This window comes from Aspergillus chevalieri, chromosome 2 (genome assembly GCF_016861735.1).
Source record: "Aspergillus chevalieri M1 DNA, chromosome 2, nearly complete sequence".
Lineage (NCBI taxonomy): Eukaryota > Fungi > Ascomycota > Eurotiomycetes > Eurotiales > Aspergillaceae > Aspergillus > Aspergillus chevalieri.
In genome coordinates, this window is record NC_057363.1 from 1,899,764 (window position 1) to 1,915,275 (window position 15,512).

The 15,512-nt window shown below is 46.1% G+C and overlaps 4 protein-coding genes across 4 annotated transcripts; 1 reads left to right on the forward strand and 3 right to left on the reverse strand.

Annotated features, from left to right (window-relative positions):
• Positions 1-992: 992 nt before the first annotated feature.
• On the reverse strand, positions 993-1,790 carry ACHE_20663A (VOC family protein; the record flags this gene model as incomplete). Its single annotated transcript, XM_043284991.1, has 1 exon — positions 993-1,790. The coding sequence occupies one exon, from the start codon at positions 1,788-1,790 to the stop codon at positions 993-995; it is 798 nt and encodes a 265-aa protein (XP_043133727.1).
• A 1,556-nt stretch (positions 1,791-3,346) lies between these two features.
• ACHE_20664S (uncharacterized protein) lies at positions 3,347-3,607 on the forward strand (the record flags this gene model as incomplete). The annotated part of the gene is made up of 1 exon (XM_043284992.1): positions 3,347-3,607. The coding sequence occupies one exon, from the start codon at positions 3,347-3,349 to the stop codon at positions 3,605-3,607; it is 261 nt and encodes an 86-aa protein (XP_043133728.1).
• Positions 3,608-5,051: 1,444 nt separating this feature from the next.
• Positions 5,052-7,146, reverse strand: ACHE_20665A (uncharacterized protein; the record flags this gene model as incomplete). The annotated part of the gene is made up of 4 exons (XM_043284993.1): positions 5,052-6,107; positions 6,167-6,501; positions 6,560-6,654; positions 6,704-7,146. The coding sequence occupies 4 exons, from the start codon at positions 7,144-7,146 to the stop codon at positions 5,052-5,054; spliced, it is 1,929 nt and encodes a 642-aa protein (XP_043133729.1).
• A 1,993-nt stretch (positions 7,147-9,139) lies between these two features.
• Positions 9,140-10,188, reverse strand: ACHE_20666A (uncharacterized protein; the record flags this gene model as incomplete). The annotated part of the gene is made up of 2 exons (XM_043284994.1): positions 9,140-9,603; positions 9,648-10,188. The coding sequence occupies 2 exons, from the start codon at positions 10,186-10,188 to the stop codon at positions 9,140-9,142; spliced, it is 1,005 nt and encodes a 334-aa protein (XP_043133730.1).
• Positions 10,189-15,512: the final 5,324 nt, after the last annotated feature.

Sequence of the window (15,512 nt, forward strand, 5' to 3'; positions counted from 1 at the left end):
GTGCTCCAACCCTTGGAGGCCATGGCGTCTGCATCTTATTGTAACGTGCCTCCGAGGATCTATCAGTGTGAGCAACAGAACAGACAGTCTGATGGCTTCCTACCGGCAAAATGATCAGGACTCGAGCCCAAACGACCGAAGTGTGAGGCTCTGCCGAAATCGCAGCACTGACGACCTCCTTGATCGAAAGAATAGCCTTGACGGCCTTTTCGGCCTGCTCACGAAAAACCACCTGTTTACCGTCTTTGTAAAATTGCTGTCGCTTTGATTCTAGGCTATCGAGCTGCTGCCGAGCCACTTCCTGCAGCTGCCTTTCTTTGCTCGAATTTGTTATGGCGTGCGGTATGTTCTCTTGGTGATAATTTAATAGAAATCTCTCATACTCCTCAAGTAATTCTTGGTTTCCTTCCGGAATTTTTCATGTGCTTCGTTTCAAACACCATTTATGCTGATCTGATCTCTCGAGGCAGATCCAGTAAGCTCATGGGATAGTGGTCCAGTGCTGTCCTGCAACCCTTCTCGTCGAGCTCCATCATCGGGTGCTTTCTAGGGTATTGACTGTCAGTTACCATTGGTATTGGTGCAATATGTTAACGAGCTCTTCCGAGGTGACCTTTGTCGTGCCTCCGTTTATGGCGCCAGACATGGCGGTCAAATTTTTCCAGACAATTTATGCATACTTGCTAATTATCTGAACCTAATACACGTGAATAATTTGGGAGAGTAAGGATGTATTTGATTTCTTTGATCATAGCTGATACCCCGCTTCATCTGACTCTTCGTTAATAACATGGCTGTGGAGAGGCCTTGCCATCGCCCAAAGAAGCAAAAAAAAAAGTATTTATTGCAGGATGCTACTATGTGGTTAGCATTAGCATGGGAAAACCGTATATTGGAGTAGATTTGACCGAATCAAGCAATGGCAGTTGTTTGTAAGAGAGCGTCATCAGGAAATTGAGGTACAGTATTCACTTTGTGATAATAACCATTCCTTACTCGATATAAATAGCAATCCCTGGCAAAAGTTCGATCCGTCCAGGACTAGTTCCACTCAATGTCAGCGTAATATTCGTCCCCTCTGCACTTCCCAGCAACGTAATAGTGTGTCTACCAGCTGTCGAGCCTGCAGGGACCTCATAAGGCCAAACTTGATTAACCAGGTCTACTGGTTCACGACGACCGTGTATCGCCTCGTATACTTCCGCTAGATCCGAAATCTCTCGCATAGGAACAGACAATGACAACGAAGAGACACCCCGCACACCGGATGGATGTTGAGTCAGTTCAGGCTCCACGGTGTAAGGGACCCGTAGCTCACGAGGGGTTTTGTCGAGACACCAGAATGGCAGACGTCCAGGTGGAAGTGTGTTGGTAAGGGCGTCTGTTGGCACGCTGATTGTCCACTCCAATATTGTCCCATCATTTTTCTTTCGGCCCCCAGGGGCAGGCTCCTCATATGAGAATCTTGTCTTTGTATCCCGAACTCGCTGCTTGATAGGGCCAAAATCATCATCTGGAGGGAGCGTGAAAGCCCAATCGATAATAGTGTTTTCCTTGAGGTTTCCCCAGCGATGTTTGCGCCGTCGATCGGGGTCAATGTCGTCAAAGAAAGCGATGAATTCAATGTAAACCCCATCCTCGAGAAGCACCAGTTTGTTTGAGGTGAGTCCATCAGCATGATTCCCGCCAGGCGCCACGATGAACAGATGCTGGATGTGGTCGGATAGGCCCATGAGGGTGTCATGAGACACAAGAATGACGATGTGGTCCAAGGCAGGTAAGCGAGGCATTTCAAAGATGTTTTAAAAGCTGCAAATTTGCTCGTCGGTTACGGAATTTGGTGGTCCTAAACTGGGAAGTGGTACGGCTAGACAAGCCTGCAAATAAATAGTCGAAAGGAGCGCCCCTCTTCTTTCTTCGGCCTACCCCGCCTCGTTGATGCTTACTCTTCTGGTATTTTGTGGGTACGATTTCGAAATTTGGCAGGTTTCTTGGCTCTATATTCCAATGAGAATATCTTCCGAGTCACACCTTTACTACCGGGTCAATCCTCATTGACCTGACTGGGAAGCATAAGTCTTTTTTCATGAAATCCTCAGGGAAATTATCTTCTGACGAGTTGTTCGCACAGCTTCCGTGTCATTAAAGATATTGTACGTCACATCACTTGTGAGTATCGACTCATATTCCTTGCCACATGCTTGAGGGAAACATGGAAGCCAATGCATCAATCATTGACGGATCCGAACGAGAAACAGAGCTGACATGACCTCCATTACCTGGATGAATAGTTTTGAAGCGCTTTCGCATTTAATGCAAACAGCCACGCAGACACACCATCACATGCTCAATTGAGGTTGAAGATCTCCAGAACTCGAACCAGAAATGCACACTTGCTAGACCAGATACCCGTGGTGATGCACAAGAGCCACTGGTGATTCTATCCACGACTATACTACTCGCGCATTGACGCTCGCTAGCTGCATAGCATGTTTGTTTACTTTGATCTGTTTGGAGTAGGCATGAACACCTTGCACACACTAGATAGCCCGTCATCGGCAAGCCCTGTTTCTTTCCTTTCTCTCATATTAGAATTTCGTCAGATAGTCTACCAATGGATTCCTATTGCTCGAATCTGGATAATCGACTCCCCGACTTCCCCGACTCGGAATTTATCCGTTTCATTGGTTATGAGCCCGGGCCTGTTCATACAGTCTTAACAAACGCTTTGGCACCCCGGGGGCTCTATGTTCGCTTAACATCGAGTATAGACCGATCGATCAATTTCGACTGCGAGCCTCATCCTCGATATCCTTCCCACGAGATTTTGAGGTTTACACACCTCCGCAAAATGGTGTTGCGGAGCGATTCAACCGATATGTCCTGGAAATCACGAGAGCGCTGCTATTTGATTCAGGTGTTAGCAGGAAATATTGGGAGTATGCAGTAACTAATGACTGCAAATGAACTGCGAAATTGGACGACGATTGTCAAAGGTAGTGACAATAAGACGCCATATGAGCTATGGCATGGGCATAAGCCTGATTTAGCCCATCTGTGAGTTTGGGGCTGCCGGGTACTCTATCACCACAAGTCGGATGATAAGCTTGAAAGCCGAATCATGGAAGGCACTTTCCTGTTGTATGGGAAGAGCACTAAGCAGTATCACGTGTTGCCAAGAGGAGCCAATGAGATACGATTGGTTACCAACCCAACATTTCGGGAGCGAGAACGCGGTTATTTGACTGAGGCAGTGGATGTTAATGTAAACAGTATATCATTGATCAGTACGCCAACGGCCATTAATGGCGGGAAATCACATGAGAATCTGACAGTCGGAGCCGCCATGCAACATAGATTAGTGAATGGTTCTGGAGAACAACAAAAAGAGCCTGTTATGGATGATGTACGCTCGCAAGGGGAGCTGGACACCCAAGATGCTGCGAATGGCCAGCCAAAAGAGACAAGGCCAACGCCACCATCATCCACACCAGAGGTGGATGGTAGAGAGAATAGGGAAAAACTTTCACCGCAATCCACGAGCGAGGTGGATACTGCAGGTGGCGAAGCCGATACCATGTGGAAAGAAAAACGTGAGGTTGGTTGATACCCCACTGAGAGAAGGACGTCAGGATAGAGTTCCGCTTAAAGGGGAGAGAGCCCCATTGGAAGGACGACGTCAAAGTAGGGTTTCACTTGAAGGGGGGAAAGAACAAGAGGAACTCCCGCGAAGTGATGTTGATGCAACAAGTGAGCATCAAATAGAGACACGACACTCTAGTCGTATACGCCAGCCATCAAATGCGTTGATGGAGAGCCGCCAAAGCGAGATGGCATATGGCCGCAAGCGCAAAGCTGAAGGGGAGCAGGATGATGGTCGTCCAGCTCAGCACATGCGGGCCCATTTGGCGAGACTTGCAGTAGCTACTGAGCTGCTGATTGGAGATCGAGAATACAAGGTTATGGAGAAAGCATGTGCTGCACATGAGAAAGCTGGAATCTGCATACCGAAATCATATAATGAAGCCATTAACGATCCAATATATGGCTCAAAATGGAAAGAAGCGATTCACAAAGAGCTGAGCACCTTAATAGGCTTTTGCACATGGGAATTGAAGCCCCGAAAGGAAGCCGAAGGAACGATTTCATCAACCAGATGGGTGTTCGATGTGAAGCTAGGCCCGGATGGCCGAATTGACCGCTTCAAAGCCAGGCTGGTTGCCAGGGGAAGTGAGCAATCAGATGACGATTTCGACGAGACGTTTGCACCAGTATTTCGAATAGATAGCCTACGAATCTTGGTGGCTATAGCAGCCCAGCTAGGCTTATTGGCACATGTGCTTGATGCTAATAATGCATTTGCTGGCTCCGACCTCGACAAGCCTAATTGCATGGAAATCCCGGAAGGATTGCAGGATTTTGATCCAGAGGTTACTAGCACTAGAGGCCTAGTTTTGGAGCTGAAGAAGTCGCTATATGGCCTCCGCCAGTCCGCTAATCTATGGCATCGAAAGATTAGCGATTTCCTGAAGAAGATAGGCTTTAAACCGATTACTGCAGACCCCAGTGTATTCATAAATGGTAGGGGCCTGATTATGGCTGTGTATTTGGACGACATAGTGATATTTGGCAAGGATGCCAAGGAAATCGAAGTGGTGAAGCAGAAGCTCAAGGAATTCCATCCAATGACTGATTCAGGATTGGTCAAGAAGCTGTTGGGTATTCGCTTCACATGCGGAAGAGACAGGTCTATTCAACTGGACCAGGAGTCCTATACGCGACAAATTCTTGATGAATTTGGCATGGCTGATTGCAAGCCTGCAAGCACACCTATTGGCCCAAGCGTCAATTTGGAAGCGCCGGATAGCTCACTGCTTGGACGAGCTGAGCATAAGCTATGAATTGGGCGGTGGATTTGCTTGGTGATAGCCACACGGCCTTGCGACGCCCACTTCCATGCAGCGTGCTTTTGCAAGATTGATGTCGATGTCCCCATATGCAATTATATAGATTGTATTAGAAGTTATTAATCAAAATGGTGCTAGACATATTCATTCGCTTGGCCATCCACCGGCCATCGTCTCTGCAGGTCGCTCTATTAGGCTCCAAAAATCTCTTATAAAGTTATCCCATTTTGGGGATAGCCACACAGACCAATCATCAATACATGAGCCATAAGAGAATCCTATCAGTCGATGGAAACAAAGATTCTCACCGTCTCCCGGGCCAAAGTCTCTCCGGATAAGTTCCCTTTTCCAGATGCTGTCCTCTATTTCCCCGAATTTTTGTAAATCAATACCAGCAGATTTCAGATCTGTTAACCATTTTCGAAGTGCTTCACCTGGAGACAATATCTGACATTTAGACACATCGAGCCAGTCGAGATATCCCTCTAAAAATGCAAGAAACAGAGTCTGTTGGTCAACAACGTGGTTCAAATCCACACCAGCTTGCAAGAACTCCATAAACAGTTTATGCCACGATTTGTAGAGATAATAGTATCCTTCCTTCATGTTGATGTAAGGAGTTGGTCCGGAACTCCGACTTTGATGGCGAACTTGCCTTTTCCATGGATGAGACCCTTGCAGAGCAGCTTGACTTGCTCCAATTTTCCTCACGACACAATGTACAAGTGTTGTGTTCTTTGAATCAAAACGCCAAGGCCCTTCGAGTTGAAGATCTTCGGCTGTCAAATGATTTGGTCCAAGCATCGTTCGGATCATTTCAGGCATATGATAGGCATCCCACACACCAAAAGCGGCCTTGGAAGCCACTGCGATTCTTGTCTCTTGGGGCATTTCGTAATATGAAGGACAGTAATGTTGCTGTAAAAACTTGAACTCCTCGCTTGACCCACGAAATCGCGATAAAACTCCATTGATCGTTTCTTCTGGCGTGTCTTCATAAGATGTTTCTTTCGTATAGCGAAGTAGAAGACGTAAACACGGAAACAATGGCTGACTCTTGCCGAGTCCAAGGGTCCCACAGAATACCAGCATATCGAGAGGTGTTTCAAGATTGGGGTGAGTCCCTGCAATAGAAGATTCAACTCCCTGATCGAGGAGAAATTTCAGAACCTCCTCCTTTCTGGGCCCAAGCATGGCGTACTTGAAAATCTATTTAGCAACTCTTGGCCATCATTTGTAGATTGTGGACTTCTACATACGTGTAGGAGCGTGTATCCGAAGCGATCGGTTCGGTCAAACGGAGAAGCCTGTTTCATGGCAAATAGGTTTTGTAGATCTTCAATTTTGCCTGCTACTGTCAATGAGACTACCTTTGATGTTGACGGGATCACATTGTACGTTCGAAAAACCCATTGCCAGCCGTGCTGAAGTCTCTCACTGTATACTTCTAGGGCCTTTGAACTCAGCCAGGATGGTAAACTGAGACGCCACAAGTATTTGGATGCGTGAGCGTGGCGTGAAATCTCGCCCTGTGACGCCCTCTCCGTTGTATCATTCATGAATTCGGGTGGCCCGCTCTTTAAATGGCACTCTGCTGCTCACAGCGTCAGCGAAAATGAATTTTCATGTTTACGCCCTGTACGGGAACGTACCATGACGGTAAGCTTTCGGTTTGAATTTTGCTGTGTTTTTCTTGTCTTGCACTAGTTTCTCAGCAATTAAACCAGGTTGGACCCGTGGAAGCGCTCTACTTGTATTAGTAGGTAAGAGAATTGCAATATATCAGATTTACAAACCTTGTATAGCACTGTTGAGACAGTGATAGCAATTGAATCGCGTTTCGCAGTCGGACCATATGCCTTTCTAATTTCCCTCTTTGCATCACCACTTTTGCGGCAGCATAAGATTTTCGCAGGCGGCTAGAGGAATTTATGTCACGCACAAGCTCATTAGATAGCGCTTGCAGGTTCGTAGCGGCTTCTCTGCAAAATTCCAGACTTTGCACAGCGTGTTTACTGCCTTTTAGGGCGAATGCGACAGCCTCCTGCGATGAATCTTCCTCGATTTCAGCTAGAATGAGTCCAAACAATTCAAGTTCCCGCATTAGATATTTGAGGTCATTGGGTGCATCACGAAACTGGCTCCAGTAATCCTTGATCGTGATTATAGACTCTGTGACTTGGGCGACAACGGTTGCGAACGTGATGGCGCTCGAAGCCACACCAACAACTTCCGCCATCGCGATAACAAGGCAGGTCAACCAGATTCAAAGATCTGCCTCTAGTAGATTTGAAAGCTGATCGGAGTTTCGTGAACGCCAAAGGCGGAATGTGTTGCTGCGCCTCGAGCTAACCCCATCCCCTCTTCGTGTGGAGCCACCCGCAGGATGATGCCAACCAATCGATTACTACTGTCTAGAGCCGCTCATTCCAATTGATGCCAGTAACGAATGAAAAATGCAGTAGATGATCGAAACCATGGTAATAGGGAAGCATGCTTGTCTACCAGTGTTAGTTCTCTATACCGTCGCCGCAGCCTTCTATTGGGTGTCAAAGGACTGTAGGTGAAGGCTTCATGTGACAAAGAGGCCAAGATGCGATGTAGTGGAGGAAGGATTTTACCAGACTGCTAGGATTCGCCTTTGCTTGGTCCGTTTGCATGAAAAAATTCCAATTTTTAACGGATTCTACGAGGAATTACAATAATATAACAATGACTCATTTATCGTTACCAGTGAATACAATACAGTCCTGCAGGGATTACGATGGAAGGACTAAAATTAAATTAGCGTGTTTGGGGTCAGGGTTTGGGAATTATTCAAAAGAGTGTAGTGGAAGTGCTGATTTCGAATATCACTGTAACTAGTCAAACTATTTATCTCCTAAGTAAGGTTCTTCTGACAGCATATCACTGTATACCCCTGATCCCTGATCACCTGCCATTCTCTGTCCCCTGATAATGTCTTCCCAGTTTAGACTGCGATTATAGCGACTTTCTTGGGTAGTTCTTGAGATATGGCGCTTGTCTCTATTAGAAGTGTATTTGACTGACATTGTTTCTTGACAATTGCTGTCCAACTGCTACTCATCTTGTTCTGCCCTTGGCCAAGTCAGCCAGCAACCTGAACCGTCCACGGCTATTTTGGCGGTCGATCTTAAACGACTTTAAAGTCTTGCTCCTGTTAAGCCTTCGACCAATCTTTAATCATGGTTGCCACTCCCCCCAACAAAAAGAAACCTATTGTTTATTGGTAACAAAGGTGTGGGAAGGCAACGATACAAATTTGAAGCTCTGAACTGTGCGAGAGAGGCCATAAAGGCATGGATCTAGAAGAAATCCACCAGTTGGTATCACGACATACTCTTCTGTCAGCATGGTTCCGACCGGATACGGGAGATGTGATTCTGTCATATAAACCGAGCTTAGATAGTGTACAACCAGGTAGTAATTATGCTAGATTTACAAAGCATGAGGTTGAGAAGTCTGAATATGTGAAGAAGCCTGCAGTAGGAATTCCATTTACAATGACTTGCAGAGTCGGCTTGCCCACAAAACATTTGCAACTTCCAGATCTATGTCAAGACACACTGATACATACATTACTTGGAGATGTTCTAGAATTTGCTGTCATTATTCTCCGAAAACAACTGAGTCTATACAAGCTCCTAATCATATTCTGTTCCTCACCATATGTCTCGGTCCCCTTTTGTACGAAGAAATCAATCCTGACTCATCATATTTGTAACTTGTTTGGCCATGCATGTTTCGCCTCATTTTCCTCGCTCAGTTAATAACATATTGTCTGGGTTTACCACAGTGTGGAAGTCTGAGAGCGCAGCCATATCCGACGGCTTTCCACTTACGAGCGGGGCTGTTAAGACCAATGATATTCAGTGATTTCAATACCCAAGCGAGACTTCGATCAGCTTCCAGGTTAGGTGAACACAAGTAATACAGGGTACTCGACTCATCATCCGTAACATAAGAAGGACCAAGATCAGGACATTGATCACCTAAAAACGTTCAAGCCTATCCTAGGTCATTACGTGGTATTCCTGAACAATAGCCGATCCCGCTAGTTGCATCCATCGGTCAACGTTGGAAGACACCTTCTGTTGATGGATCCCATGTACGCAGAATAATAACCCTGGAAGGCCATAATGATTGGGTCTAGTCAGTGGTCTTTTCAGTGGATGGGACTCGCATCGCTTCTGGGTCTTGGGATGATCCAGTCAGGAGACCCCCACTGTGCCTTCCTCGAATTTTTCGCCCCCTGATTGGCTCCGCCCCAACAAGAGAAGCTCCTTGGCAAATGCTGCTGCAACAGCTGCTGCATGTTCCTGCCAGTTCTTATTCTTATGTGCATCTGCATAATCACAAATACCTCGGATGACAAGGCATGGGAAGTCATTCATCAGACCTGCTGCCTCCATCTCAAGGCAGAGAACTTTGCCGCCAAGTGTCTTGTTGATCTTGTCCCGAAACAGCGCATCTTTGATCACCCAGTTGCCAGATGCAATAAGGCCATAATGCACGCGCATGTCCCGCGGTTTTCTGCGGACAATTTTGGTTTGATCACAGTGAATGCAATAATTCCCCTCTTCTTCCTCTTCCTCCTCTTCATCTTCTTCATCTTCTTCATCATTGTATTGCTCTTGGATCTCCTCAGTGTTGATGCTCTCAATATGTTTGCAATCTGCTTTAAAGAGCACATCTTTCAATGACTCAGATCTGGTGTACTTCGGCGCAAGTCTGGCCAGTTGGTCTCCAGATCCTTAAGATACTGCAGTATCTTAGAACCTTGCATTGTATGCTCCTTCTCGATTTTCGTCAGCGCAGAGAGTAGCTCTGTAGGAGGACAGTTCAACGCTCCTGTGCGTTTGAAAGTGCCCTCTTGTTGAACTTTCCCAAAATCCCACTGTACTACTCCACCGAACTCGTCTGTGGGGGTGCTGACTACCACATCCCCTAACCTGACAGACTTCGGTACTCCGCCACCGATACCGACCATCAGGCCAAATTTGATCGATGGGAAAGTAGAGGTCATCCGAGCTGCCACTGTTGCTGCATTATTGTTTCCAATTTCACCTTTTGGCAAACATGCCACTATAACATTATGCACACCCACACGCCCGAGAGTATAAGAATTATGGTCATTAGGTTGCCTGGGGAGGTCTTGGTGTGTTTCATCGAGCATTGCCGCTGCAGCAATCAACTCCTTAGGCAGCGCGCAAACCCATCCCACAGTGTAGTCAATATGAGTTCGAGACTCGGTAGCCATCTCTAGCCGACTGCGAGAAAGGATTATGTGTGTTGTATCGAAGCTTGTTCAGAGGATGGAGCGGAGAGGATGGAGCGGAGTAACAAACTGAGCAACTTTGGTGATGTTCAGTTTAGCTAGGTCTTTTGATAAATTCAAAATGGTCTCTACCTGCTCAAACGGCATAAAAAACTAAATAAGGTTCATTCAAGGTCAAGATGGGTTCTTTGGCGAAGGGGAGAACTTGCTAAATACTGGAATCAGGCGAAGACATAACAACATTCAGCTACATTGTTGGGCTGAGCCACTTAAGTGCGGGGTAGCACTACAAGACTGCACTCTTCTCGCCCACACAGCCTTCCCAAGGCACCCAACTACTACAAGGCTGTATTCAGCTGCGAGGTGTGGAGTCTCTCTATAGCCTGCATCGTGGAGCACGATCCGTACTCTCCAATCAGAATTGATATGTGAAACAAATCTGGCATGTGCTTCAACTGTTTTGCTTGCTTGCAACGCAATTCCTACAAAGTTCTAGACCATAGCTAGATGTGGTAATGGTGTTGGCCTTCCCTCTTTGCATTCTACAATCATTCGACCGTGTTCATGTAGTACTGTACAGATAAGCTGAGCGCTTTCCTCAATTGGCTCGTCTAGAAATTTGGTCCAACAAAAAGTAAAAGAGCAGGACCCTGATCTACAAGATGAATATTTACATGATATTGCTGAGTTCAAGTCATACCACTTGGTCTATGTTGATGAATCCGGATGCCACAAGGTCACAAGTGGATAGGATTGAGACGCATGGGCTGGTCTCCTCACGGTATCGCACCAATCCAAGTATCCCGATTTCGTCGCGACTAGCGTCATCAAACCCTTCCTGCATATTCTCAAGACGGCATTATCCTTTCCCGCATCTTCAAAGGTACAACAGATGCTGCTATTTTTGAAGATTTCATTGAACAGCTTCTTCAGTACTGTGGGAGATACCCAGCAGAAAAATCTGTTCTTGTGATGGATAATGCTTCCTTCCATCACTCTGAGCGGGTAGAGCAGTTGTGCTCTGGTAAAGGGGTCAAACTGGTGTACCTACCACCATATTCGCCGGACTTGAATCTGTCACGGACTCGGAATAGTAGATAATAACGAACTGAATTCCTATCTAGACTATTGTAGCCATCGACGAGAATATCGAACTTGGGGAAGAAAAGAGAAGAGGAAATCTATCTAGATAATGAGGAGGTTTTAAGAGGATTGTTGGCGACATGACTGGATGGTGTTTGTGATGTATCACCCATTGCCGTAGTGTTGAGCCGCCATATGAGCTATCATAAGTGAGCCGTCACAGAATCCAGTTGAAGAGTTCTTTGCTGAACTGAAATATTCGAGTATCTATTGTCAACCTGGTTGATCATGGCTTCCCTCCACTGTCTAGACAGAGGATTCTCTCGTGTCTAGTTTAGTTCATCCATTTTTCACCTTACCTGGAGGGGTGATTGAACATCAGGTAGGCGTAGGCCATCATTATTAAATGATGGGATGCCTGATGGCTTTAAAGGTTATATATTCATTTTTTTTTGGGCCTCAAGCTGGGTTATATCTGCTGCAGTCAGCAGTCTTGCCCGCACGGTTTATTTCATAAGCACTGTTTGATTTTGCATAGTCCTGCTTACCCGGCCATCACCCTTAAGCAAGGATAAGAAAGGGCAAAAAATATTTTCAAAAAGAATAAAAACATAAAACAACCGGGATTCGCTGGTGGTCACCCACCAAACTACTAACCGGCCGGCGTGTGGCTTGTGTACGGTCAATAGTTGGTTGGTATCCCTAAAAGGGTGCGCGGTGGTGTCAATTTATGGCGCTCGCGCGACTAGCGTGGGTGCTCCATAGAGGGGTGCGATGCTCTACGGCCACCCACACCCGGTGCGACCAACCCCACCCCCTTTGTCTACTCCGGTCCAAGCGCTGGCATCATCAATCTGACGACCAATTGGAATTATCTAGATTATGTGCGGGTGAAGTTCCAGTCCGCTTCTGTGTTCGATCTGGGGCCAAGGAGCTTGCTCAAGGCTCCCTGGAACACAACCGACTAGCCTGTGAGCTAGGCTGAGATCCACAGGTGATTGAAGCTCCCATGACCAAGCCTCATATCAGGATTTAGTTTCGAGACCATAGAGGATAGATACCATCTTCAATAATCTCTATTTTTATTCCCAAAGGCGTAGTATAACTGTGTATCAGAGCTGACTGGATATGCGCCTTGTCAATAGTGTCCATAAAAAACCTTTTCCAGATACATGTCTATAAGTCTCTCTTCTCATTTATCGACTCATCTGTGACTCTAAGAGTATTGCCCTGCTTGTCATGGGCTCGGTCTAATAGATTAAACGAAATAGCATTCTCAATCTAAACTAGGTAGGCTGGTAGCCATAAGATGAGGATATCGGCCCTGAAGAGGAAAAGAAGAAGAAACCACATGGGCAAGACAAAGGAAACCAAGCGAATTCATCTGATTGCTTGATAATCGAGAAGTTGGCTACAGCTAACAAAGGTAACTACCACAATTAACGACAGACGCAAATAAGCAGTGTAATAGTCATATCATCCCTGCTGATTCTCAATTATGTAGATGCACAGACATCATCAGAGCTTTTTGATGGTTATACAGCCGCAATTCAGAATAATCATTGATGAACACAGCGTGCCACAGCTTAGGCTCAGAGAACTCTGTCAAGTTGTTAGTGGAATAGACATAGCTATTAAATTAAACACTGAGTAAGAACACACCTTTGGTTGGTAAAGAAGTCGCACAGTTGATTATGATCCAATCCTCAATCATCTTCTCCTCCAGCCAGGGATGATACTTTCCGCCTGACTTGAATCGAGAGATATGTTCATCAACTCCTCCATGATCTCTCAACAATTCAACTGCCCATTTCTTTTCAGGGATATAGAAATCCACTCGACCATCCTTGGTCCTTGACCATTCACTGGATATTGGTACACCTTGCCCTGCTACATGGACAAATCCCCTGTAGAATTCATCTTGGTATTGGGCTTCCACAGGTCTGGTGTAACGGGCTAGGCCCGAAAGGCACCTCGAACCATAAATGGTTCTCGATTGAAGCTATTCACAAGAGCGTGCCGAAGTCAGGTGATCGTAGATCACCTGATCACGAGTATATTGTCGGAATATCGAGGTTCCTTACCGAACAATACCAACTGATGCCTGATTGATGCCTCACTGATATCATATGGCGCAAGCAGCTTATTCATTCCTTTGCCCTTATTGCTATTAAAACCGCACATTCGCTTAGGATACTCTGTTAGGTAGCTACGGTCTTATATAGGATCCTAGATAGCTTCATTTGCACAAATCAGAGACCTCAACCATATACGCTCGATACGTAACGTAATCGGACACCGAGCGAGCGGGGACACCGAGCGAGCGGCACGTCCGCCAACTTCTTCGTTTCATCAAATTCAACCACCAACATTTCCTCCAATATGCCATATTCAGCTGTTCAACAAGAAGGTAGAATATTGCTTGCTATTGATGCTTTAAATTAAAATCAAATTAGAAGCATTCGGGATGCTGCAAATGCATTTGATGTCAAATACTCTACCCTGAAGCACCGTGTGCGCGGTCGTGTTTCCAGAGTTGATTCCACCCCAAATGGCCGAAAACTCACAACCACAGAAGAATCTACCCTTGTGAACTGGGTATTAGCTGCTGATGGACGTGGTCTACCTCCTAGAATCAGCACTGTGTGTGAAATGGCCAATCTATTTGTGACGGCTCACATATGATAGCTCACATGGCGGTTCAACACTACGGCAATGGATGATACATCACAAACACCATCCAGTCATGTCGCCAACAATCCTCTTAAAACCTCTTCATGACCTAGATAGATTTCCTCTTCTTCTTTCTTCTCCAGATTCGATATTCTCGTCGATGGCTACAATAGTTTAGATAGGAATTCAGTTCGTTATTATCTACTATTCCGAGCCCGTGACATAATATCGAATCTCGCCTTTTTCTTTTCACACATCTACTTGATTGGTTCGATCCAGAGATCGTAGAGCCATAGTAGTGTGCCCCTCCGACCGACCGATAGATACCGATACCGATACAACGAACCCAGCAGGCATGCCTCGCCCAAGAAACACCGTTGCCTCTACCAGAGCCAACCGAAACGAAACGAACAATGATGATACCAACCGAAATGAAGCGAATACCAATACTGAACGAGAGAACCGACAGAACCCCATCCTTATTGATGGAGATGAGAATGAAGAACAACGCATGATGACCTTGGAGGAATTCTTGCAATATGCCTCTGAGGAGCCAGAATGGTTGTATGAGAAGCTCCAAGCAACTCATCAACGATATGATGACAGTCTTGATGACCATAAGGTCCGGCTTGCTGAAGAAGAGCTCCGAGGACAAACCAAGGATGGAGAAATTGCGCTTCTGCGCCGTGAAACAGAAGAGATGAAGGGACAACTCCAAGATATCAAGAAGCAACTTACTGATGTGACTGCTGAACGTGACGCATTTGGGAGCCAAATTGCCCGACTGGTGATGGACAGTGCCAGTGGCCGTCGAGCCTCTCCAATGCCCATCAACAGCAAATCCACCAAGATCCCAGATCCCCCAATGCTTACCGATGGAAAGGAGCCCCGATTTGAAGACTGGCTGCTCCTGATGTCTCAGAAGCTTACTGCTAATGCAGACCACTTTGACACTTCCCAACTTCGTATAGCATACGTGGCTAGTCGATGTGATGGTAAAGCTCGGAAACACATCACTCCACGCATGCGAGATGATGCAATAAACCCATACACCGACTCAAAGGATATGCTCAATCACCTGAAAACAATCTATGATGATCCGAACCGTGTTACCACTGCAAAGCACCAATTTCGACAGTTATACATGAAGAACAGTGACAAGTTTCATGACTTTTTCTCTGAATTCCTTTATCTCGCAGCTGAAGCGGGCGTCGCTGAAGACGATTGGAAGGATGAGCTTTACACCAAATTGACGACCAAGCTCCAGGAGTTGTGCATCTCCAGTAGCATTGGTGATGGAACATTCCAGGAATTCTCTAGCGCTGTCTCCCAGACTGCAAGCCGACTTGAAGTTATCAACCACCGGGCTCAGAAGAATCGAACGTTCACTCCCAACAAGGATATGAGCAAGGGAACTAGTCGAACTGGGACCACCTTCAAGAAAGAACCGACCCCATCTCAGAGCACCAATTCTACCATCCCACGTATGGGTAATGCTGAGCGTGATCAATTGATGAAGGAAGGCCGTTGCTTCCATTGCCAAGAACATG